Consider the following 27,755-nt stretch of genomic DNA (forward strand, 5'->3'; position numbering starts at 1 on the left):
ATGCATATACACAAGTGCCTTTTACAGTGATTCCATGTTTAAATCAAATAGAAAAAAATACATTAAAAAATAAGAAAACAAACATAGAAACAAAAGCCCCTCAACAAGTTTGGGCTATGTGCAGTTGTAGAATAGCATTCTCTTGGCTATATATTTATAGTAGCATTTTCTTAGTAGCATCATCCGAGACCTGAACAACACCCTTTCAAGAGTCTGTATCGTAATCGTTCTTTTTTTCTCTATTTTGTTTTTTCAAAATCTTCAAACTTTAGGTAAACATAGAAGCAATGCAACGACTGGGAATTCAAACCAGCATGGACACCATGTTTGTCTGAAAATAAACACCTGTTTTTAGGAGGAATAAGAAAGAAAATGAGAACAAAAATAAATAAATAAAATAATAAAATATTACAGTTATAATTTAAAAGGAATGAAACATGGATTAGTGTGGATTCATCCCCTGCAATTTGGGCTTCTTATTCAAGTAGGTCGCCCAGTAGACCAAGTTAAAGGTTCCAAAGAGCAGAGGGAAGGCTATTCTGGCAATCCTGTCTATCTTGCTCACACTGTTAAAGGTCTTCTTGGCCTCTGGAGGCTTGGGCTTTGGCTCCTCCTTGGGCTCAGTTGGGGGTGGTGGGGCGCTTTTGGCAATTGTGGCCAATCCAGGGTCCCTGGCAATATTTGGAGCGAAGGCTGTAGCAGTGGCAGCTGGGTAGGCTGTGGTGTTGTTCTTCTTGAGGAGGGACTCCTTCTTCTTCTTTTGCTGATTTTGTTTGAAGGGGAAAGCAAAAGAGGATATAGTTCAGATTTCTTTAAAGATGCATTTTATTTCTTTTGTACAATTACTGGCTGTGCTGCTGCCAGGCTTTTAACAGATACCGTACAAAGAAAAGTGACCACATTACAAATATCCTTGCAGACCTTAACTGGTTATCTGTGAGTTTTAGAATTGATTTTAAGATCTTGCTGCTTGTTTTTAAGGTCTTGAATGACTCTCTATATCTGTGATTCGCTAATTCCCCATAAGCCTGACCGCCGCTTGAGATCCTCTGGCACTGTGCCCCCCCAGCTGTGGAAATCCAAACTCAGTGTCCTCCTTAACATCTTTTTTTAAAACTCTGACTGTATGTTTTTTCTTAACTGATGATACTTATTGTTATCTTAAAGGTGCAATATGTAAGAATTGTGGTTGAGAACATTAAAAAAATGTGCTTTAAGTAAAGAGTTTTGACATATTGCACCTTTAAGTTCTGGTTTAGGTTTATTGCGTTTGCCTGTTTTTATTGCAGAGCACTGTGTAACTTGGGTTTTGAAAGGTGCTATATAAATAAAGTTATCATTATAAAGCTATTATAAGGTCGGAGATATTAATCCCTCATATCTACACATTTCCAAATAAAAGCATTCAACTCAACAATTTATGTTCTGGCTCTTTTTCCTTTCCTTTTTTTTTTTTCTTTTTTCAAAAACAGCTGGGAGATTACAGAGTACGACGCTGCTAACTGCAGCACCGAGACAAGTGGAGCAGAAAGCACAAGATGAACACTAAACTATTAATGTTCATGTCATGTTACTCAAATTGCATTTTCTATGAGATGAGGTGCCGACAACAAATACATGTTCCCTGCCTGGCCTCGCTCCCTCAACGGTTAAGTGCTAACAGTCCTGGTGAATGACTGCTTGAAACACCAGTCCATATATATTATATTTTACTGTACTGTAAACTGGTGTCTGGGCTTGTCATGTGTCTTTCCTTTCCTTGATACATGGATTACCCTCATTTTTGCCAAGAAGCCTTTTAAATTTTGTTCTGGTAAAAACAAAGGTAGACACTGACGCTGTAGCTGAAGAAATTGGGATAAAAAAAGCAGTCATGTGCCGTATCGTCACCAAACAAACCACATTATGGTGTATATATATTCGGAGTACAAGCAGTGTAAAAATAAGGGCTTCAAATACCTTCTCTGGCACCACACTTTTTCCGTCCCAGGCGTAGCCCCTCTTGGTGAAGTAGTTGACTGTGGCAAACTCAATGAGAGCCGAGAAGACGAAGGCGTAGCAGACAGCAATGAACCAGTCCATAGCTGTGGCATAGGCCACTTTAGGGAGAGAGTTTCTGGCGCTGATACTGAGTGTGGTCATGGTCAGGACAGTGGTCACTCCTGTGTTGGGATACACAGACAAGATAACATGTGAAATCTGGTCAAATCTCAGACAAATCATTTGCTGTCGTGTCTCACTTGTGTATAAATGTATGAAAAGATCATCTGTGTAGTATGATGGTATTAGGGCCACAGCTACCAATTATTTTCACTTTTGATTAATCTGCTGATTTCTCTCATGATTAATCATTTAGGCCACAAAAAGTCAAAAAACAGTAAAAGAGGCTTTTTTTTTACTATCATGAATGAAAAAAACAGCAAATTCTTACATTAAAGAAGCTGGAAACCAGGAAATGTTTGACATTTCTGCTTGAGAGGATAGATGGATTATCAGAATCGTCGATCATCATTTTGTTTCCATCGACTCGATCGACTAATCGTTGCAGCTGTAGTTGGTATATTATCTCAATTATGAAGAATGAAAGACTATAAAATAAGTACCTGGAAACAACCACCTTCAATAGTTTGGTTTAAATCAGACATTTCCAGCACAGTAATGTTGTTGCATGACTTTGAATTTACTGTTTATATAATTTGATACCAGTAAATTCTATATGAGAACTAAAATGGAACACTCTTAAGGTACCATCATACAGGGACTTTGCAGGGCAAGTTTTCTCTTCCTTAAATCAAACGAGCAAGCAGTTCTTCCGCATTAATCTATGTGAGCAGCTGATACAGTCTTGCAGCTTGTGCTTTTAATAGACTCCGAAAGGATGAGATTTCCACAGATGCAGCTGCAAGATGCTGTTGGCCTCGGAGAAACGGCTGCTGACTAATAGCAGGCAGAATAGGCTTCTAAATTTGACCTGTACACCAATGCACAAAAAATGAACAATGAAATAGCATCAATTCATGCATTTGGAGCACGTTTCTGAGCAAACTGCATCATGCTAGATGGTGCATGTCAACCACACGACGGCAGCTACTGAACGCTAAGATGAGACGCTGCATGGCGAGGGGAGTGGAACTGGGTCAGAGCATATCTAACGATGCAGTGCTCATCACAGAACAGGCTACTGCAGATGTTTACACACCAAATAACATCAGCCCGAGCAGCAAACAATCCGCCGATTTGACATCATGAAGGGAGCCGGAGAACAGCTGGCTAGCGCAGGAATTATAAAATATGCAGAGACGACCCTCCCACACATGTGGAGGGAGATGTTTATGTAAAGACACACATGTACACGATACCCCCAACAGACACACTTCCATGTTTAAAAGATCAACAGAATATGTCCATCCACACCTTAAAATGCTCTGCTAGCTGTTTTTGAACTAAGGAATGCTTCCTTATTGCCTTATTGCTGAGCAAACGTCTGGTACCTGGACTATTCAATGTGTTAGCAGTACCTTTCATCACTACAGAAAGATTAATATGTTATTAAAGCCTTTGTTGATCATGTCTGTTGAATTTAGTCGACTCCGTTGTTACAGAATCAAAACATGTACTAAAGTTAGCATTTGTGTTGGATTATATCAATGGGGGGTCCTTGACACCCCACGATTGATGCACATTAGACCACAGACCCCCAATTTAGGATGAATTCATTGTAGGAAATCCCCTCAGAGTATTTCTTTTATTTTGAGGTTTGAAGATGAGTCAGTCCTCAATCGTCAAACAATGATCAAACTAGAATGGCACTGAGTAGAGCACATACCTCCGCCAAGGCCAAACAGTCTCCTTTAATTTAATTAAGCCTGATCAGATGTGACTCACTCTTGTACTCACTCATAGATACAAGCCACTGGAATGAGCCTGATTTTATTATTATTTTTTTTTAAATTCAAGATCCATACATTATTCCCTGAGAAATGAATGGAAATATAAATAAAATGGTCTATTTCATAATGTTAATGAAAGATGCAAAAAAAATCCTGGATCCTTCCCTTTATCCAGATCCGCATTTAAAGTTATTGGGGTCTATTCTGGGATGAGACCCATCCTCCATCCAAGTTTCGTAGAAATTTGTTAAGCAGTTTTTGTGTTATCCTGCTGACAAACCAACTAATGAAAACATAACATCCTTTGTGGAGGTAAATACTCGAAATGACAATCAATCAAAATGACCAACCCTATTTGTTTCCTTGTGTTTCCGACTTCCAAACATTGTAATAACAGTAAAAATATTATATCCCTCCTCTACCTGGGGACCCCCGATACAATCCAATTTGAAAACCACTGCTCTGTGGTGTTCTTGTTAGTATGTCCACCACCTCGGAGCTGCAAAAGCAGCTGGTGCATCGTTATTACATGTGTCCTACAATGTTCCTGGCTCCCTTTAGAATCATGAATTCTCCTTGTTCTTCCTCCTCGCCTCAGATGAAGTGTTAAGTGATGAATCACAGATTCCTCATCCTCCCACTCTCTTTTCGCATGCTTTTGGCATTACTGACTTGGTGCTGTGACATGAAGCATAAAGGATGATTATTATGCTCTCATTAGTCAGAGCCAAATAAATGATTGGTCACCAGTCATAACTGAACAAGACACCTCTGATAGATTTACTGGATGTGCAGAGTAGGTACACAGGGAGCGTGGTCACACATTTCTGTTGGTCGTTATGGCTCCAAAGAGGATACTAAATAAGAAGGTGAAAGTTATTTACTCTGATAACATTTATTGTTGAAATTTGTTTCTAAGCTTTTGTTTGCACGTTCTTTAATCAAACGTCCCTCATAGATAATTTGTTAATTACATTATAAAGGGAATACAGGGACAATCAGGAGTAGCATGTGCCTGATCATCACATTTGCACTTTCACATGAGAATATTCAATTCCAATTCAACTTAAGGACGCATAAAGATGTGCGATATAAAGCACAAAAGCCATTTTTAATGCTACAGTAAGTGTATTAATACAGCTATGTGATGTCATAAAATCTGCACTTGACCATGCCCTGCACTGCACCCACTGCTAAGTAGGGCATTGAATGGTTTTGTTGATGTATTGTTACGGGGATGTATGGCAGCAAGAGATATGGAAATATTAAGTGATGCTTCGTCATGTATTCATACCAGATTTTCATTCACTCCCATCTGCAGCTCAGAATTATGTTCACACGCAGCTGATTTCTAAAAGCTTAAAAGTATTTAAAACTTGACCGATAACTCACGCTCACATTTTGTTCATTTGTTTAAGCAAAATTTGGCAGGATGTAGATGGTGATGGTTAACATTTGGGTCACTATAAACACTTAGTAAGGCGAGAACTGCTGCATGGTTTTAATCAATAAAAAACGCCAAAACCTCCTCCCAGCAACATTGCACAAATGTATAAAGACTTGTTTGTGCATTGGAACTACCCCTCGTGTCTCTAAGACGTCACAATGTGATGCTTTTTTAATTTGTCTTCTACTAGGCAGGAGTACTAGGAGTGTTTTTCTTGCCAGATAATGTTGACTTGCTCAGATTTTGTTGATTTGGTCATATTTCCTAGATGTGCTGGGTAACACAGTAAAAAGGTGTTATTGATAACATTCAGCCACATGGAGCTAGCGCATGTTAATGTTGCTAATGCGAGCTAATGTTAATGATGCTACACCAGCTAAAATTGATGTCGCCAGCTAAAGTTAGGGCAGTACAGTATGCGGGGCGCACCTTTCTTGTGTTGTTTAAAAAAAACAAACAGATTTGTCTACATAAAAACATTATCAGTATGACCTTTAAAGTCAACATCAGTCAAAGAGTTGTGGTTGTATTTTTGTAGTTTTAATCCTCATACTTTTCCTTGATCCATATTTCACATACAGTGCCTGTTAGCTGGAGGAGAACACCAGCATTTTCTCTACACGAGAGGCAACTGAGGGGGTAGAGGGATAAGGAGAGAGTGGCCTACCTAAACTGCTGCTGCAGATTGGTACGTACGAATGTAAGCTGTAGAATCGACACATACAGGGCATCACACGGAGGTGTAATTTGGCTGCAGAGAGAACAGTGTGCTGAGATTTCCAGTGGACTGTTACATCAAGGTGTCACTACTTATGATGTGGCTGCCAGAAATATTCTCCATTGGAGATCAGCCAGTGAGAAGTGATTTTGCCAGCAGTCATGGAGGAAAGGAGCTGTGAACTTATGGCCTCAGCAGGTGCTGGGGCACGAAAAAGCGCCGCACCTCACATCCACTGCTTCTGTTCCGATGGAGTGAGGGAAAAAGAGTATGTGTTCAAAGGGGAACCACTAGATAACCCAAATACATGTGTAGGAGGAGAATGAAGGGCCTATATGCACATTCTGAGATACTGCAGTAGGAAGGGATGGGGGCAGGTGAGGGAAGGTAAGAGGGAAAGATGGGTGGCAGCAGAGTGCTGTCAATCTGTCAGGTACTGTGTTTGCCAGTAAATCAGTTAATTTTTGCGGGGGCGGATGAAGGCAGCCCCACTGGGTATTACACAAGGCTTCGCGAAAGCGGCCCGATGTTTGGATTCATATACATTTTACTGTGTTTGACAAGCTCTGTTGTCATGGAAACAAGTCTTCCAACTCCTCCAACGTCTTAATACCACAAGAGAGAAAGAAAAAGAATGGAGAGAAACATTCAGTGTTACAATTTGAAAGGATGCATGAATATGACTATCATTAGGCTTTGGTTCGCATGTGTGTGACAACAAGGTGACCAGGTATGCATTTGCGGCTTTTCCCTCTGTGTCTGTTTAGTGTTTAGGTCTACTTAGGAATAATTTAGAGGACTACCAAGTTGATTCATTAGAACATGACTCCAGAGCTGGATTTAAATGACTCCATTTGACATGTTGCAACTAATAGACTTGAGGCTTTGAAGGCTGTTAATGAACAAAGTCACTGATCTGGAAAGTTCTAACTGGATTAATAGTGGTGTAACTCAATTCTTGAGAGTCCCTTCCACTCAATTTCGCTCAGTGTGCACAAGCACCGACACTTGATTTATATGATACATATCTTCTCACGAGGTTTTTGCCTCTGTTTGCAGACTCATTTTCAAATGAACACACACACACACGGTGGGACAAAAATGTCAAGATATTAAAAGATGGTGCAATTTTGGGGAAACTAAATTAGAGATTTAAGTTGATGAATGACGAGGTGAGGCAGACTATTCCCAGGTGGGAAGGCTATCACGGCTGCCCCAGGCAAGGAAAAGTTTGATACGACTACACGCAGGCAAACAGTTCAAAATGTGCATTTTCTGGAGAATGTGGGGCAGATAATGCCCACTTGGTTAATAGGTTTGTGACACAGCAAGGTAAAGCTTAAAGAATTTTGATTTAATGTCTATCAGGGTAATCGGTCTGAGAGACTTTCGGTGCTCGACGGCAGAGTGGAAAATAAATTGCTTGAGGCATGGCTCAAAATAAATGAATATGCTCGTTGAGCTCAACTTTGTTTGTCCCTTAAGGTCAAACAATTTATTCAGCAAAAGGTGCAAAGTCACTGTTTAATATTATTATCGATCTTTCTGACAATTTGTTGTTTGCTCTCCTGGTTCCAACTTCAGCGCTTGACTGACAACCCTTGAATGACAGGCTTCGGCTAATCTGACCAATCTCAAACCGGTGAGTAAAATCTACTGCTCAGCCATTGGATCAGAGCCAAGCCACAGATCTCAAATCTCTGTGGGGCAGAGTGAGCCCTCAGGAAAATGGCTGTGCTCTCTCTCTCTCTCTCTCTCTCTCTCTCTCTCTCTCTCTCTCTCCTTCTACTCTTAAGCTCTCTGGTTCTGGGCAGAAAAGCGCCTCCGACAATGTTTGACTGAGTAGGCAGCCAATCAAACATGACAATCAAAATGTGGGACGAGGTCAAAAGTACACTGTGGAGCGGCAAGCCGGTTCGCTCACAGAGTGCGTAGTCATTTGTGTGTGATTTAAACGCTGCATCCAGGTGGAGCGCTAAAACGGGCCTCGTAATAAAGTTGCCGTTAATGAACTGTTTTACAAACCCTTTAATAGCACCTGCACAAGGACAGTGCAGACCACACTTGTCACACAGTGATACAAACACTATTTTATGCTAAAACCTTTAAGGAAGCTTTGTAGAAGCTGTTATTTTCTCTCCAGCATCAACCGTATCTCTGACATTTGGATACTTCAATAGCACTGAAGTCAGCGGGCTTACATGAAGACAGAGGGTTGGGCATGCACAACCGATTCACCAGAATAAATGGATATGTTAAACCTTAATGTTTTGTTACATTTCTATGTATCCTACCTATCATATCCACATTTTTACAAATTGTATCAAACGTATATGTTCAAACTTTATGTTTCCATTTTCATTTCCAAATACAATCAATCAAAATACAATACAAAATACTGGTATGACAAAATATATTTTATTAGAAACCAGAATGAGAATAGAATTTAATTTTTAATTTCAAAGTACTATACAAACTGATTATTATATTTCAGCCATTTAGTAGCCTCAATATGGATTGGAATTTGTTGCGCCAGTTGTTGACAGGAGCTCTATTATTATCTAGACATTATTTTGTATTATTTAGTTTACCGTTCAAGTAACTTGGTGTTTATCTGTTCTTTTTTCTCTTTTACTAATGTAACCGACTCTGATCTTGCATCAAACATAGTCAGTGGTTAAAACAGTTTCCTAATGGAAGCACATCCAACATAATTCATATATTATTAATGATAAACCCATAATCGATTGTTAAGGCAGCCGACTATTGGTATCCCTAGTCGCAATTGAGTAAATTTCCACTTACACAAACATTTCCATGATCAGCTGGATCTTAAACTAATGAATTAGTGAGGGCACCACTGTTGTAACACTTGTATAGACTGCTGATGAATGAACGTGATGGTTGTGTAGGGAGTTGTCAAACAACATTCGATATTCCCTCAAACAGTCCCAGGAGTGAAGCTGTCTTTGTCGGGTGTCTATCAACCTCACCACTGCGCAGCGCCTACTCATTTATTCATGCCTTATCAATAACTGAAGCCTCAGGGGGGGCTGACTCAGAAACACACTACCTTTAGCGTCACTACGTCACCCCCCATTTACATAAATGAAGCAATAAATTGACACGTTGATTGACAGGCGAGTTAAATGGCTGTGCCAGCACCACAGCTGTGGGAACTGTGCCACACACACACACACACACACACACACACACACACACACACACACCCACACACCATACATAGCACAACTGCCTACAATGTTGTCAGCTCGTAATCATGAATTTATGAGCTCCCGCTGGCGCACAAGCAGCATGCGCACGTATAGCGAACAAACACACGCGTCGACGCATAAACACACTCACCCTGTGTAGACACACAGACACACACACATGGAGTTATTCCTTAACGAGCTGATACATTAAACAGCATCATGGGAGAACCAATAAATACACAGCCAATCGCTCCTAAAGAGGAGAGAAGGAAGCAAGCTAATCTTCTGAGCACTGCTGTCCCTGACAGCTTAGATACAGAGAGAGAGAGAGAGAGAGAGAGTGAGAGAGAGAGAGAGCACCATATCAGCACAATCAGCGGCTGTTTCCTTTTTGCTTTTTCATTTTGACTGCAAATAAAAAAAAAAGATGCCAACAGTTTTCCACCACACCAAACTGGCTATAAACTAATCAGCCTCTTAATCGGCACAATGATAAATAAGATAACTCTACCCACTGCTGTGTTTTCAAATTGCCTATTCATCTACAGGGCAGGCTTTAGGAAAAAGATTTAGTGCAGAGGCTGTGCTTCATTGACACAATGTAATTTCAACAGTGTTTCGATGCTTCACATTAATGGAGTTTCGGTGGCGGCTGTAGACATCTGTGTCGGTAAACCATAAACCTGATCACATCTGTAGTAATGAAAGAACACATATAGTGTCACAGTAGTTGTTTGTTTATTCTTAGTATCGGTGCATCATTTGATACGGCTACACCGTGATTCTGTCCTGCGATGAAAACAGAGAGGATGCAAGCTGTGAATAGGTGTCTGTGGGAGGAATTAATAAAGAGCATTTGGGCAGTTTAGTCATTCCTCCCACGGCATTAAAAGAAACATATTTCCTTTAAGGGTTTTGGGTTTCTTTGGACTACTTGAATATGCAACATCGCTGGCCTCGTGTGCATATTAGTTAAAATGAAGTATTCTTGCCACTCAGACGTATGTGTCTCTGTACGTTAATGTTCCTTACGGCTTTAATTAGGCATGACATGACTGTTGCAGAAAGAGCCATATTCTTGCGTAATGTATGTGTGCAGCGAGCGGTGGCACAACTGGAGAACTGTCTCTGAAAAGTCTTGATACAGCATGAAGGAAGATGAGTGTTTTCTGTTCCATGACAGTGTGCATCGGCGATGGCACTTTAAAACCTATTCTGCCTTTTGAAGATATAATTAATGGCCAGCGTGGGCGTGAATGATGCTCATCCCTACTTCTCACAGTGAGTCCTCCTCCTAAAAATTATTTTTGATTCCATCATTTCTTAGAGAATCCCACTGCCTGCTTCATATTATCCAAATGTGATCAAGCATAGAATAATGCAATATTAAGTTGGGAGTCTTATTTAATTCCTGTCTGCCCACATGTTGTATGTGAAGCACTTTGCCGAATATTCATTTATTCATCACGCAGTTGGCGTATTTGAAATGCAGAAATATTCTGGTGCGATTGTCATTTTGGTTGTCTGGATAATTAAACCAACGGAATTTTCTTTGTTCATGAGAGGTAACGATTAGAGGTGCTCAGAAACTTCTTTTTCACAATATTAATTAGGTGATTGCACAAACTAATTTTGTTTGTACTTTTTCTCTTCTCTTGATTTTTCTTCCTCAAAACTACGTAGTGCACCTTTATGTGGCACATTTCAAAAAATACTCTTAATACGGTGGAACAATGTGTGCAGTAAATATCTCTATGTGTTAAAAATGTGTCATTTTTACTTAAAGTTAGATCACAGTAATGTGATCAGTGAGACTTGTGTTGCAGCCCGGTCGCAAGTAAAAAAGATGGCAATTAATGTTTTGACAAACCGCCGATGTCATAGGCTACGTACCGTATTGGCATTTCTACAAAACATGCCGTATCACATTCACATTACATGTTTATGACCTGACTTTCACATCGAGAGGTGGAGAGGATGGTGGTGGAGTTACAGGCGAGGAGGCTGCCAAGCCAGTGACCGGAGTTCAGGACTGCGTTTCAACATTTGTAAGTGTGACACCAATGGGTATTTTTTCCACAATTTCCAGCTGTGTTTGTGGCAACAACGCCCGACTTTTCTTGACAGGAAGTTGAGACATTTCCAGCTGCATTTGCGCTGCCCAAATACAGCCCAAATATAATGTTTTTCTAACCCTAACCAAGTGGATTTTGTGCCTAAACCTAACCAGATCATAAGCCCAGCACTATCACAAGATAAAATCGTTTGAAGATATGTGCGTTTCCAGCATTTATTCCTGCAACTGGGTTGTGTGTTATGATACTAGGCACAAATCAATTGCATTTCTGAAAGGAGCCTAATACTGTGGGACATCTGTCTGCATCACATCAGACCGTTTCAAAAACCATTTACAAGTCCAGCTCTCAAAATTATCAGCATATACAGCGTCATAAACTCGCAACATGACAGATGGAACCAGGAGGAGCTGCGACACATTTCCCCGTGTGCGGCGAACATTTCAAGCAGTGACACCACCGTAGACATTAGCCTTGGTCTAACATCACTCCTGAGTTATCACTGAATATCCGCAGGTAGCTTGTTATTCAGGTTGCATTGCGCACATGATTCACGCTATAAAGACTGTAAGTAAGAGCTTCAGTGTCAAGCCAGATCAGTGGACTCTTTTGTCCTAATAGCACTAGACACATGTACTATGGGTTGATATACCGCATAAATCCTTGACGTAGATGATAGCTGAGGGATTAGGATGGCAATGAAAGATCCTGATTGTCTGCTATGTCTTTTTAATGATTCATTTACAGCTATATTGACATCGTAACCTCTTTGAAGAACGGGCTCATTCATCTGCTGTCTCGGATGATGCATATTAATCACATGAATGACCTACCTAGTATACTGGGACGCTGTGCCGCTCTGCGTCTTCATGCAAGCGCACGCATGTGTTTCCTCGACTCTGTGCTTGCGTGCGTGCGGGCGCGCGTTTTGCACATGCTTGCATGCGTGTAATCTCGTGAAGCAGAACCAGCAATGATAGCATGAGGGACACACACATGCCCTAGATAGTTGTTTCAATCTAATCTAGGCCATCCTCATTTCCCATCGACACGTGACAAGCACCGCAGGTAGCTAGCTGTGGCGCATACACACACACACACACACACACACACACACACAGACAAACACACACTTTAAGACACTAAAACATCGCAGGAAAGAGTAGAGAAAAGCTGCTGGAGACTGCAGAGCTGCAGAATCTGGTGCATGTATAATGTTTTTCTGTGAAAGCTTTTTAAGTAGTGGACCAGGGGAGACACTGACAACCATGAGAAGATGAGAGCGAGGGAGAAAGAGAGGGAGAGAAGAAGAAGAAGAAAGAGTACAGGGCGAGGTAACTCAAGGACATTCTGCCTGCTGCTGTGCTTTGCTGCTACAGAGCATGCTGCAGACTAGCAAGAGCTTTCCTTTTGGGCGGTATTATGTAAGACCGTAGTGTGACAGACAGACAGATACGCACATACACACACAAACACACACACGCACGCACACATGCCCAGACACATGCAACACACGCCAATATGTGCGCAAACGCACACACGCGCACACGCAGTTGAAACACTTACATCACAGGCACAAACACACACCCTTGTGGACACACATTCAGAGCACGTAAATCTAAATTCACACTGAGCCTGGTGCTTGAAATTCTACCGCAGCCAGCCACAACTGATTAGAGCTCATGTTCACCTCTTTGGTGCAGAGGCAGAATAGAGTAGAATGGAAATATTGTGCAACGAGGTTCTGGACTGAATATGCAATTGTTCAATCAGTCTTTTCAGCGTTTAATATCCTTCGAAGGGAAAGTTTTACATTTTGGCAAGCCGAGAATGAGACGAGGAGATTGATGCCACTCTGTCGTCAACATGGGGTTGCCAGGCAACCAGCAGAAGCACAAGCAAGTTACTCCACCGAGCCAGTGTTCAGCGAGACATTTTCACAGCATATTCTCCCTTTCTTCATTTCTGTCTGTGTACAAATTAAGATACAACAAGTATTGATCCAGGCTTTATGCCATGCTAAGTTAATACTAAGCTTAATCACCAATTCCCAGCTCTCATCAACTAAAGCAAATCACACATTTCCCAGCGCCGTTAAGGATTGGATGATTTCTGTCCATATCAGAGAACCATTCACCGGTGATCAATCACACTCTTTGCTTTCCTTTGATTGGAAAGACACACTGTAGATTCATGAGGCAATCAATCCAAGACCCTGTCTTTTAATCCCTTTGAACACTGAGGTCTTGTCTTGTATAACAAGTTGCAACGTGCTACTCAGACAACGTGCTACTCAGGAGAAAATATGAACAGCAAAAACATTTTCTTTTCAATCTTGGCGCAAGGAGACAAAGCTGCACTTAAGGGCCACACACAGCTGCATGTGGAAAAAAGCCATGTGTCTCACAGTTGCTTCTATTGAGTCCAAAGCCATGTGACAAAAGTATTTCATTTAAAAATCAATCTGATGGATCTATCTTAGCATCAGAAATCCAATTACATGTCTTTTTTTTTTCATTTTCACAAAAAGGGATGAAAGTGATGCAATAAGTGGAGCCGGCATACTTAAACTACATTTCCATTCGAGTGGGAGGATTTTTAAAATATTTTTATTTTATTTTATTATTACTATTAGTTTTTGTAATGAAAATTTTATATTTCAAGTCAAGCGTAGCCTATTCTTTAAATTATGTCATAGATCTTACCTCAAAGACTCACTCACCCCCTTTACCGCCTGAATAGGTTAGCCAACAGTGAGTACCCACACACACAGCACTGCAGGCTAAGTTAGAGCTTAAGGTGTGTTGCTGAAATTGTTAGTAAAGCTTGAATCCGAAATCCGAAATGCAGTTTGTTACAAACACTTCATTGCTTGTGAGTTACGTGGGCATAGTTTGCTTTGCGAGATAGTTGGCTAGTACCGGCTAAAGTAAGCCATCCCAGCCGTTTAGCCGTCCGGCCCGCTAGCTAATCATGACTTGCGATAGCTGGCCGTGGCAGTTGATACAAAGGGGATGCAGGAGTGAACCTAGAGGGAGTCGGGGATTCCTACTGAAGTCTTACAGACAGACATTAAAGTCGGTATATAAATCCAACGCTCAGCTATTACTGCTCGCCGCCTCACTCCCTCTAGTTATATCAGTGTGTCGCTGTAGTTTTAGGCTATATGTATTTAGGCTAGTGGTGATAAAGGATCTTCCAAGGAGGCTGAGCAGTTTGAGAAACAGGTTACTGCTGCTCAGTCCAAGTTTTTGTTGGCAATAGAGCTGATACTGCTGTGTGATGTCAGCAGAGTCTCTGTACTGTACTCAGGGTGCTTCCTATACATTGTGTTTGAACTACAGCGATAGTTGGCTTTGTTATCTATGTTCTACAGATTAATTTGCAGTTTGAATAGTCTAGATAGATAGTATTTTTATGTGTATTTAAGGCCCTTAAAATTCTTGGGTGAAGCAGACAAGATTCAGCTTTTTAATATAATAATAACCCATAACAGCAGAAATAGTCCAAATGAAAACCTCTAACTAAATATACAGTATTAAACCTGAAGTGGGAGTGTGAGCAACAAAAACTGTTGACTTTTCGATATTAAGGTCAAATTGCATAATTTTTTAAAACATTTTTCCATTTTTCTAGGGATGGACCACCATTGTATGCCACCTCTATACTGTAATACCACCTCATTAATATGTTAACCAATGATATGTAGGTAATAATTGGTTAAACACAATTTTCAAATTATGGTTTACTGTTTGTTAATCATGTTATATTCATTTTTTTTAGAATTAGGCAGGTAAAGTGAAGCAAAATCACTTCATAATGTCAAACAGTGACATAACATAACACTTAGAGGAGGTATTATGTATTTGTTTTGTGTTGTAATATATCTTTAAGTCCAGTTGGTTAAGTGCTTAGCTCGACAGCGCCAGTTTTTGAATGAGTGCCGGATGTCCTGTCATCGCGTCTTCCACATTGATTTCCCAAGAACAGATTCGAAACCTTCTGGCGAAGGGCTCTAATATGTCTCCCAACAGATGTTTAGAAGTGAGGAGAGCAGACGACTCACCGAAGACAGTCCTGGCAGGGACGGATTCTCTGTTGAGCCAGAAAGACACTTGGGACAGGATGACTGTCATGATGCAGGGTAGATATGTCTGGATCACAAAGTAACCAATTTTCCTCTTCAGGTGGAAGTGGGTTGTCATCACAACATACTCTCCTGTGGTCGGCAGACAGAATACATGAAAGTCAGACAGACAGCGCGGATAAACTTTGTGCTTTACTTTCACAATATATATTTAGAAGATCTATCGTATATGTCCCTGTAGTCTAAAGTGTGTTTTTTCCTAAATGGTTTGTTGTTGTTTTGGCCTTCGGTTTTATTGTAGTTGAAATTTATTGGAACAGTTATGGGTGTCATTTGTCAACAAACTCAATACCCAGGCATGATCCATTTCATCAGTGCACTCAGAGCCGGTCGCAGAGAGAATACGACAGTCACAGGCACAGCACTGGGGTTTCATTTGGCTAGAACAGTGTGTTGATTTTGTGGTTTTCCACAGACATAAATTACTGGAACAAAAAAAATAACACAATGTATTTATACATCAACACTGCTTATTCAGTCACGCATGGTAGATGCAGTCGCTCGGGAGCTCGCTGCTAATAAAGCAAAGCGTAGCTCGGGGGGGGGATGGGGCTGTCTTAAGCATTACTTTCTGCCTGCAGCTAGCATCGCTGCAAACAGGTCACCCATTTAATGCTGTCACTAATTTTTGCCAGTATCAATTGAGAGAGGAGGAAGTGGAAAGAAGCTGTGGTTGGCCAGTAGGGAAATTATGAATCTGGGACATGGCCTGTCATACGTAAAGCGACAAACCGATGCCGCTGAAGATGCAGATGAACTGATGCAAAAATGAAAGGGTAAATGTTACCGAGTGTGTGTTGACCTTCAATCTTCCTGAGAAGCTTTGACTGGCAGTGTTATTTAAATCACTGTATAATAAGAGCACCTTGTAAGCTAACTGAAACCCACCTGTGCTGGACTGCACCACTCCAGAATCGACACTCTGTCCCATCAAATCGTACTGGTTTAATCTGGATCCGTCCTCTGCCACCACCACGGACTGGGCAGCCCCTCTGGTCCACACGTACACCACCTCTGCTCGAGTGTAGGCATCTGACAAGGGCGAAGCGAGGGAAAGTTATAAATTATTTTGCAGCTGGTTGTCTGTCGTCACGTGTTGCCTCGCAGGCTATTTTATTTATTTTTTGGGAAGCTGCAGGGGATGCCAAAGGGAAAGACAGATCAGACAAATCTGAAATGAGATCTCCCATTCAAACCTTTCGTTTTTTTGCCTTACCTCTGCTCATTTTGTCTCATCCTGTCTCTTCTCATCTCGTCTAGTCCGCTCTCATCTCAATTCTGCCTGTCCTGTCTTATTTGCTATTTAAGCACATTATTCTTCTCTTTCACCTTGTTAGGTTGTCTGCTAACCTCATCTCCACTGTTTTATTTAATCTTTTTTTATAATCTAGGCTCATCCCGTCGCTCCTCAAACATTTCACCGTTTTATCGTGGGGATGCGATGTCACATCGCGTCTCGTCACACCGTCCCCCGACTTATAAGAAAACAAAACAAACAACATCCCGACAGGACAACATGACCTTAAAACAGCCAAGTCAGTCTTTCCTTCCCTCCGGCCACCCAACCTGTCAAAGCTGCAGTGTGGCTCGACCACTGCAGAGGAAAGGATGGCTCGACTGCAGACTGCAGCATAAGGAAGAGAGCTCATCACTGAAATATTTAGGGAGTGAGTTCAATTTAAAGGGGGTTGAGGCTCGGTCCTTTCACTCACGCTGTGCAGCTGTCTAAAGAGACAGTCTCCCTGTCTGTTTCACTTTTGCAGTATTTTTTTGCGTGCCCCCACTCCATCCCTTATGCTTTCCTCCCCTTTAGGTCCTCTCTCATTCTCTATTCCTGTCCTCCATCATTCTATCTCTTGCTATGTCTTCTCAAGGATGATGCAGGGCAGGGCTAGCTGTCAGCGGTGAGCAGCTGGTGTGATGCTCTGGAAATATTACAGAGAGTGCTGCCTTGGATAAACACAGGTCTGTGCGCTGCATGCCCGCCAGGGTCTTGCGGGGTCTTGCAGGGCCTGGCAGGGTTGAACGCGGGGACCGCGGGAGCGGGGTGGGGTGGGGGTGGGGCCTTGGCAGACAGTTCCTCTGGGAGAACAGCTGTTACCACACTGTCATCCCTTATCAAGGACTGGTGCTGGGGTCATGCTTCCAGTTGGAACAGATACACTCAGCGTGTCAAAGAGGCACGTGTGTGTGTCAGTTTGGTGCGTTCATGGGTTTTTATGTGTATGTACGTGAAGTTGTGTGTGAGTGCAGCATCCACTTACAGCTGCCAAACTTCAGTGGACAGGCATGGGCATCCATTGGGAAGTCTTCCAGGTGCATGGGACATTCTGCTCTTACTGTAAGCCTAGAAAGATTCATACAGACATGGATAGTGAATTAGAAAAGAAAACACATATTACACTTGATTCATTCATTTAGTTACATTTGATTTCTTTTTTTTCTGGTTTCTATGTTTTTGTTTTGTTGCTGTTGTTTTGTTTTTCACTCTTCAACCCTGTTATTATTGCTCCTACAGTTTATTTGTTCGCTATTCTCATTTGTCTTGCCTTGTTTAAGTCTACTTCCCCCTCATGTACTGTGCTATGTCTATGTTTGTCCCAATTGCACTATGAAGTGTATGTAGCATTCCGTTTTTATAAATTGCATTGTTACTCATTTACATATAACAATGCAATTTATATAAATACATATATATATATATATATTCATACATAATTGTCACATATTACAGACATATTTGTTTTATTTTTTGATTTTACTACCTCTTATATTTCAGCACTATTTTTGTAGTACTTTATATATTTTACTTTTACTTTTACTCTTATCATATTATCTTGCTCTATCTAAATTGTGTTTATATCCACAGTATGATATTTTCTATACTAGAAGGAGCAACCGTAACCTAGGCAATTCAATAAAGTATTTCTGATTCTGAAATTAAAGCAAAAAAAGGTAGCAAGGAAAATAAGACAGAAAAAACGCAGCATGTGGCAAAGCCAGAGAGAAAGAAAGCATGGTGGACTGAAAGGATTTAGCTACAAGAGTGACACAGCAGTACAGCGAGGCACCAGGAACATGTGGCGTACTCAATGTTTTTTTCCAGTCTCTCAGCACCAAACACTGTCAAACTGCACATACTTTTCCCCAAACCAACAGAAAACGCTCCACTTCCCTCAGCTGTGGGTTTTCTATTTCCTGACAGCTTGGTGAAAAACAGCATGTCAGGCCACCCGTGACACACTAATCTCCCATCCATCCCTCATCTCGCTCATCTGTGACAGCAATACGAGCTCCGCCTCTACCCCCTCCCCCCGCTAGTAAACATGCTAAAACAAATGTTTTACGATCCTCGCCTCTCAGACATCTCACATTAGCATCGCTCTGTGGTGTGCATCAAGGTTCGTGCTGTATTTACGCTTTTATTTACCTCCTTCTCTGCTGAAGGCTGCTGAGATGCCACGAGTGGCTCTAAACTCAGCTCAGCTGGTCATACACCTTATCTTCCTGCTCGCAACTGTCAGGTAGCATCCCCAAAGTGATAAATCATAACAGGACAAAACTATTTTATTTTTCCTGGTGAACACTACAATGGACAATATGACAGATTGTGATGAAAATGTATGTGGAACATAGAGCTCATAAATGGCTGACTCTGATCTCTAAATATAGAAATAGAAATTGAGCAGTGTAGTGAATCATCTTTGTATGAAATGAACCATATATGTAAAATTGACTACATTCACAAAGATAGGTGTCATGCAGTTTTGCACTATGCAGTTTTGAAATAAAAAAAAAAACCCTAAAAAAACCTCTTTGTTTTCATAACTGAATAAACAAACTGACTTTAAAGGACAACGCAATTTAATACAGTTTTACTTTGTTTATATTTGGCGGACCCTGCCACCTTTCTGTGTTCTGGGGACCATATTTTCCTCTGAGAACAGCTTGTTTGTTCAGTTATGGAAAAAAGTAATGAATTTGTATTATTGCCTCATTGATACTGTTTGAATTTCTTCTCCGAAACTACATAGTGCCCCTTTAATAGCTTAAATGATCAAGTTAATAATTTAGAATTTTGTTCCTATTGCCTAACCCTACCTAAAACAAAGACCCCAAACCATCAATAATGATCTTACTTATTAGAATAAGTATAGTCTGTGTAAATAATCAGTAAATATATCTTAGTCCACTGTGCCACAGATCTCCATCATTGTCTAGAAACTGTTAAAAATATATCATTAAACCAATCCGTTTCGACTGGGGGACCTGTTCCCTCATTACTTCGAACACGATACTTCAATTCATTATGACTCAATCCCACTAAAACAATTGTGGTGCACTATTAACTATTAATCCGCAGCTGAAAACGGTCCCCAAAAAATGCAGTATTTACCTGAGTTTGAGTGTCAGTGATGAGAAACTATTTATGTTTCCACATGCCGTATATATATAATAGGGAAGTCAGAAAGTATTGAGAGATGGGTAACACACTACTGTTCAACTGCCCCCATGTCATGTTTCATGATTTATTAACATACAAATACATCAGCCACCCTCTTTTCAGCTCAGATAACATACATTTAGTGTGCCCTTAACCCTCCGTCCTCTTCAGAAAAATGAAAAGCACATACAAAATGACACAACGTCTCTGCTCTTCCTTCAAACTCTAAAGCATTTTTTCCTTCTAAAATCCTTGCAGAACATGCGAGCCTACCTCATGGTGTACAGCAGCGTGCCTTCCTCTGTAATTCGCAGCAGCTTGTTCGGCATGGTCATGTTGTGGGCCACCGACTTCTTGCCGTTGTGGAAGAAGGTGTCGGGGGTCCAGATCTTGCTGGCCATCAGGTTGTTGAGACGCAGCACGGCCATGGGGCCTTTGAACTTTAACCTTTCATCCTTCCAGCTCTGTCTGAAGAAGACATCAATGGTGTACTCCTACAGGTGGACGGTGAGAGGTAGAGAACAGAAGAAGTCAACAACAGAAAGGAAACCCAACCCCATAGCTGTTTTCTTCCTATCTTTCCTAACACAGCTGGCTTGGGGAAGGTGCTGAGTAATCCAACCTTATTTTTATTTTATTCATGTCCTCACTTTTTCCCCCCTTTCTCTTCCTTGTGTCACTTTGACTTTCTTACGGTATTCTTGGCCTAGTTTCCCTGCTGGTAACTGTCTCTTCATGTTAAAGGCTTTGGCAAACATAGGGGAGATCTCGTGGATGGTTTTCTGGCTTGCATCCTTGAAAAAAATGCCTTCATTGTCTAGTATTTTAATTGTTCTTTATTTCACGTAGTAGCATGTGCGGTTGCGCTTCCATTTTCTTTCATTTTATCATTCACATAATTACGGCCTGGCCAGTTTAATGTGCTTTATGCAAATGGGGGACCATTTGCTGTTTGGTCATTTGGTATTGCATAGTTAGGTAAGTGGCGAAAATGATCATTGTTAGCATTTATCTTTAGGGAAACTTCTTTGCTCGGTAATCTAAATTACACTGGACACAAACAGGAAGCACTGGGCACAAAATTAGGAGGACATTTCATTTTGAAGGCAGCTAATGACTATAGCTGAGAGCAGATTTTAATGGTTCCACATGACTGCCCGGCAGAGTAAAGGGAGCCTGTAAAAATTACAGTTCAGCCTGTTTTTTTGTTCTCTTGCCTCCCCTCCCTTTCCACTCGGCCCCTGTAAGATAATTAGTATGAACTGAAACAGAGCTTCAAGGTAATAGACCGGGATAGGGAAAGGCTGGAGATGGAGAAAATGTTCTTTAGCTCTTCCTTCTGGCTTTAGCACAGCAGCAAAATAGTCCTGGGCTGCATGTCAGCAGCCAGTGCAATTAACTGAGATTATGTCAAATAGAGTACACACACTTCACGTGCATATAACAGGAGCCCTTTTTCTCTTTTTATTTCCAAGTGGTAAAGGAGAGGCAGCGAGACATTTGGATGAGATTAATTGGTTTCCGGTGCACAGTGCAAAGATCAGCTGCTTCTGTTTGAACAGCCCACAGCTTCTTTTAGAAAGCATATTGAAGGAGACTTAAGAAATCACGGCACCGACGTTTCATATTTTTCGAGGTTTGATTTTAATCTGATGTGAAATTCAGATTTTTTCCTTCTTTTTTATTTTTATGGTCAAATCATCTTACAGCGCGGTAGTGTTCATCAAGAATCTCATGATGGGATATGACAAGAGCTTGACCTTCCAAATCACAACACAACACTATAATGGCTTTGTTTTGCTGCATTTTCATTACACGCCAGGAGTGAAAGACGGATCAGCACCATAATCTGGTACTTCTAAAAAACTGATGTATTTTTACAGTGCCAGTCAATCACTGTCCGATGATTTTATTTATTTGATTAATTAGTTTTTGTAACATTTCACGTCTTAGCTCCAGATGTTTCACTAAAGGCTTATCAGCATGGAGAGAGGTCTGAAATATGAATACTCCTACAAGCTATACAAGTAAAATATTTTATTTGCTTTTTTTTTCATATTTACAGTTTAAAGGACAGAAATATTATTTTTTTCCATAACTGAACAAACAAGCTGTTCTCTGAGGAAAATAAGGTCCCCAGAACTCTGTTTGAAGCTAGAAAGGTGGCAGGGTCCGCCACAAAGTAAAACAATATGAAACTGTGTTGTCCTTTAAAGTGAGTTTGTTTATTCAGTCATGAAAACGAAGACAGTTTGTTTATTTAGTTTGTTTAAGCATTAAAAAAATCAGTCGATTAAGATCTCTCTCTTCTGATTCAAATCTCTTCCCCAAAACTACGCAGTGCACCTTTAATATTCCATAACGAACACATATACACGGCATATTTCGACATTGCACATAAACGTGGCACATTTACGAGCAGGGGTGGCATTTATGTGGAGCAGGATTACGAACCATGCACCGGAAAATACGCTTCACACATGTGACACTTTTATTAACACATCAGGAGTTAATGGAATGAATCATCAAATTAATAATTATCTCACAGCCTGTGTGTCCAGAGAGGTTACAAGACGGGGCTGAGGGCGGAGGGTGGAGGGGAAGGGGGACACGGGGAAAAACCAGTGACATTTACAGAGACCGAAAGAGTCTTACCATGTCGTGGTCTGAGACTGGCCCAATACTAGTCACGAAAATGTCAGTCTTGACTTCGGTTACACGCTCTGTTGAAGCAGGAAATTGCCAGAGTGAGTGACTATCAGTGGCATTCATTAGCCCCTAACTACCTGTTAATACAAGACCACCTGGCTATAGCTTCTGATCCATTCAATCTATTCAACATTAGCTTTAACACACACACACACACATAAACAAACCACCATAAAAATGCCCATTTTGGACGTCGATAACCATTTCTGCTGGTATTGGTTTCAGTGTCAGCTCCATTACCCGGACAGTGGTTCAATCTCTTAATAAATTCGCGCATGGCTGTATTACTGAAAATATGCCACTCTGGTCCCATAATACTGATAGTCAAGATGGGTCCAGTGGGGATTCAATTGGAGGGAGTGGCAGAGGCGATGTGTGTGTGTGAGTGTGTGTGTGTGAGGGTTCCTTCCTTGTGATTCTGAAACTGAAATACGACAGCATGATTTATGAATGATACCCATCATAATCCATAATTTCTTCCCTCTCGGCTGCTGAACTTCTAGCAGGGCCGCTTTTATTCGCCTGTCTGTTTGATGCCTGCTGCATCACACTGCGCGATCCTCGGTGTCCTTCACACACCAATTCTCACATTATCTCCCCCTCTTTTCTCTTTCTCTGTTTCCTCTCGTTTTTTTTCTGTTTCTGGATTTGGCTCTCGGTCTTTCTGCCATTTTGTTTTCTCTCTCTGAACAATGAGCAGTTTGACAATAGAGTGAAGAGGAGCCCCCCCACACAATAACGTGACATCCGCTATGTGTGCTATTAGAAGCGCCGGCTTTATGACGATTCACCGTTTCACAAGAGCAGCAGGTGAGGAATGTGTCTCCAATTGTTCTTTTTTTTTAGTTATCAAACACGAGATCTGACACTGAAAGCAAACCCACCTCCGGAAGATATATATATCACATATGTCTTTTGCGTATTTGGACAAAAAATACAAGAAGAAGGGAAAAAAAAACAATGATTCAGTCAACAGTCACCATGAGGGACAAAGTACATTCAATGACTTGGGTTTACTGACCTCCCAGTCCTGGCCTGAGGCGATTGTCATAGCCATCCAGAAGGCTGTCTAAGATCTTGGTGAACACTGTAGTGTTATCTTTCTGTTCATCTGTCATGCCATTCTGCCCGGAGCTGGCAAAGCAAAGGAGAAGATTTAAAGTCGTCACAGCTAGAGTCCAAAAAACCACAGTCAAAACTGCCAAAAGAGTAAGAACAAACTCTGAATATGAATCATATATCAAAGACCAAAATAAAAAAAAAAAAAAAAAAAAGGATCTCTGTTGTGTAGTTAGCAAGACAGCTCCGTTGAGCACAGAATGCTTCGTGAATCACATTGTGAAAGAACGGACTCAAAAACTCGGTCGAATCCTTCATGGCGCTGACGCACTTGGCTGTCGTTGCCAATTTTGCAATTCACAGCGTGTGACCGAGAGGTTTTTAGATCATTTCGATATGAGATGAATGAGAAAGCCGCTGTTCAAAGGTGGACAGGAAACTGGGAAGCATCCCCATGAGGCCAATTTATCCTGTGTTGGAGAAAATCTGTGTTATAATAAAAGGCATGTTTGCGAGTGTTCAACTTATTGTCATCAGTGGGATGTGAAACTGGGCGAGCAGGGAGCGCACGTGCATGCGTGCGCACGCCCACACGTAGGCACGTAGGAGAGAGAAGAGAAATCATAATACATTATTTATTCCTTAATATGGTCTTTTAGACCGCGCGGGCCTTGCTGAATGTGCTCTTTGAACATGAAACAAAATGCTCCGAGCAACGCCGAAAACAGTCGCAATCAGTAATTGTGGGAGCGGAGTTTGCAGCATCTCCACGCATAAATATTTAAACACACTCATAATCAGGGATACAGCCCCCTAATTACATATTGTAAAGCATAACGGCAGGATGTGACGGGGGTGTTTACAGAGTATGTGTGTGCACGTGTGGGTTTGCATACCTGGATCGATGCATGCATGTGCTGCGGGATCAGAGTCTGCGCACACATGCAAGCTTACGTGCATATTCACTGCATGTGTGTTAGTGCAGATAATAATCAGATGAAAGTCTGGGACAGTGTGTTGTGTGCCGCCAAGCAATCATCCTCTCCCCTCTTTTTATGCCAATAGCGTTTTTGGTTTGATTGCGTGCTAAGTAAACAGCAACTGTTTGGAAACAAGCTCCGCTAGCCGAACGGCTCCAAGGAGAGGGAGAGGTCATCAAGATTAGTTAGCAGGGACCTGCGACGGGAGGAGAGGGAAAAGTAAGGAGGGATGGCGGGAGGGAGAGTCTGGAGGAACATGCGAGGGAAGCTCTGAAGTAAAAAGACAGAGAGGAGGAAAAAAAAGGGACGGAGATAACGGAGATGGAGGAGCGGGAGATAAAAAAAAGGCAGGAGGGGCGAGGTTGGGAAGAGGTGAGGATACTGTTAAGAGAAGCTGGGGAGTGGCGTTCAAGAGAGAACCAGCTCACATCTAAAAGCTGGTGGGATTGAGGCAGCTCCTACAGCTCCGAATGTGAGCAGCTAGACATTTTCTTGCTTTCTAAATAAGGATGCGGCATCGGCGTCACACACGGATTTGTATAAAAGGGTTAATGCGCGTCTCTCTGCCACCAATTTCCCCTTAATTCGCGACTGCCCTTCTATCTGCAAAAAAATAGAGAGAGCGAACTCTCTGAAGACCAAAAGCACAGCATTAAAACTGGAGAGAAACTGTGATGAGCAATTTTGTTTTGCGTCAGTCTTGGAGGTAACAGCTTTGAAATACTCAAATTCAAACCAATAATTAATCTGTTTTTGTTCAGGTCTGGGAAGCCAATTATATATCAATGCAGGTAGCACAAATTGCATCCATGGGACGTCAGCTGAGGCTGAAATTAAACACAACCTCCTCTTCCCTTGTTAATATTCCTGCTTTCTTCATTTATTCAGTCTTTTCAGATTTGCCAAACCGGTGCAAACAACAGAAAACGTATCTGGTCTGCCCCCAAAGGTTACAGAGAAAACAAGCCCAGGATGTCCTTTTTGCTTTTTCAAGTTCGACAATAATTAAAAACCACTTAACGGAGGGAAATGCAAGGTAAAAATACATCATTAAAAGTCATTAAAGAAAGAAAAATGAAAGTAAGAATCGATCAAAGGGCAGACTGTTTTATTCCGCCCGGATTTGAATCGAATTTGTTCACCAAACCCGGAGGAAATCCACATTTTTCACATATTAGTAACACATGGAATCATATGGCACATACCTTTTTTTTCTAAGATTGACATTTTTTACAGTGTATATGGGGGAGACATGGGTGGTGGGGAGTTTTTAGGGTTGGGTGTCGAGGAGGGAGAAAGGAAAACAGGGGAGGAAAAGGTGCTGTGGAAGAATACACATGTTTAGCAGCCAGGGGCCACTTCCTCATAAAACATTGTACACCATCCCCATCTACAGGTCATCTGAACAGCAACAGTGCCGTTCACACTCGCTCCGCCAATGACTCTCTCTCTCTCTCTCTTTCTCCATTTGACTGCGTGTCTCTCTCTCCTTCCCTCCCTCTCTCTCTCTCGTCACTCGGATATCTAATTATGAGGCAATTTCTCGCGGTGGCGACATACTGTAGCAGAGTGCTAGGTCTTCCTGATTACCGTGTCTCGTTGAAATCCCCCAAGGTGTGTACGCCTGTGTGCGTGCTGCGAGTGTGTGCGTCCATGTGAGCTCTGTATTTGGCTTCAAAAACTGGGGGACTGGATTATACAGTAAATCTTTGGGTGATAATTGCTTTGCAGTTTTGCAGTGACAGTTCCTCGGCGGAGTAATCAGTACTTTATACATTTCCTCTAACGTGCTCAGCTCGCAGCACATCAGACCCAGCAAATCAGACCCTCCAACTGCATCTTGAAACTTAAGCCACGGCCTCGATTAAGATGAAGAGAGCGAGATGGAGCATTGTGTTTTTGTTGTGGAGGAGAGAGAGGCAAGATGGACCATCTCAAGACATCACCGTGCCTGAGACAGCTCCGCTGAATTATTCAGAAAATCCTGATTCCCTCAGCCTCAGATGGGCTCAGATGATCTCATGCAGCTGCAACAGCTGATGAACTGCACTTTTCTTGTTAAACCTTGAACATTTTAAATGTGGTTTTGTTTTTCCCTTCCAAATTCAAAGTTACCCACATTCACCCAAAAGGAGTGCAGTCAGATTACCATGCATCGAGGTATACGCCACACATGAATGGCTGCCCGGCATTTGAACCATGTGGGAATTAATGCAGTTTGCAGTCACATGACAGTGGATCTCATTGCTGTCATCTCCATCTCATCCACTCACTCACACACTCCCTCTCCCTCCCCTTTCCTGCTTCTGTCTGCTTCTGGTTAGGTGACACCCAACACCTCACTGTTGACATTGAGAAGTGTGTCTGTACATCGAAGCCTGCCTTCCCCTGCAGCCGCTGTCAAAAAACACGTGTGCACGGATCTGTGCCAAACACCACACTGCAGGACACATTGTGCACAGCCCGGGTCTTTTCAATCTGAGGATGTTAGCTGCAAAAACTCCACAGGGTTAGTGTACCAACATGGATACAGGCTATTTTGGCTCCTGCACTTCTTATTACCTCTATGCAATTATAAGCATGGAGGTGTCCTGTGGGGATGCCCCAGTTACAACCACAGAGGATACGCTCAGTGAGGGACGGGTGTAACCCAATAAACCAGGCAATGGGCAGGAAGGCGGGATATCGGCCCGGCAGGTGCACCACTGGCTGAACCCTTGGCTGGCTGAGCGCCTCACTGATTTACTGACATATTTACGAGACAGTTGACAATTTGGCAAGCAGGGAGACCAGCATTAAAGGGTAATTGTCCTTTTCAACAAAGCCTCATTCAATAGTTTTGCCCAAATGCAGTGCAGTCTTCACAGTGCGTCCCTCAGACGTCCCTATGTGCATCCACAGTGATGCCTTGAGACTAATGAGCCCAATGAGTGTTTCTCTATATTCAGAACTAACTAATGATCCAATGCACAAGTCAAAGTTGGTTCTTACCTTTTCCCACCCAGCACGCTGTTGGTGACGAGAAAGCAAGCCCACAGACACAGAAAGGCCGTCCTGCTCCGTCCACACAT

The 27,755-nt window shown here is 41.8% G+C and overlaps 1 protein-coding gene across 1 annotated transcript; it reads right to left on the reverse strand.

Moving 5' to 3' along the window:
• Window positions 1-442: 442 nt before the first annotated feature.
• gabra1 (gamma-aminobutyric acid type A receptor subunit alpha1) lies at window positions 443-27,755 on the reverse strand. The gene is made up of 9 exons (XM_073479514.1): window positions 27,676-27,755; window positions 23,667-23,779; window positions 22,592-22,659; window positions 20,210-20,430; window positions 17,757-17,839; window positions 16,381-16,524; window positions 15,412-15,564; window positions 1,960-2,162; window positions 443-763 (listed from the first exon to the last, which is right to left on the reverse strand). Exons 1-9 carry the CDS (start codon window positions 27,753-27,755, stop codon window positions 443-445), a joined length of 1,386 nt encoding a protein of 461 aa, XP_073335615.1.

Source organism: Pagrus major, chromosome 13 (genome assembly GCF_040436345.1).
Source record: "Pagrus major chromosome 13, Pma_NU_1.0".
In the NCBI taxonomy this organism is placed as follows: domain Eukaryota; kingdom Metazoa; phylum Chordata; class Actinopteri; order Spariformes; family Sparidae; genus Pagrus; species Pagrus major.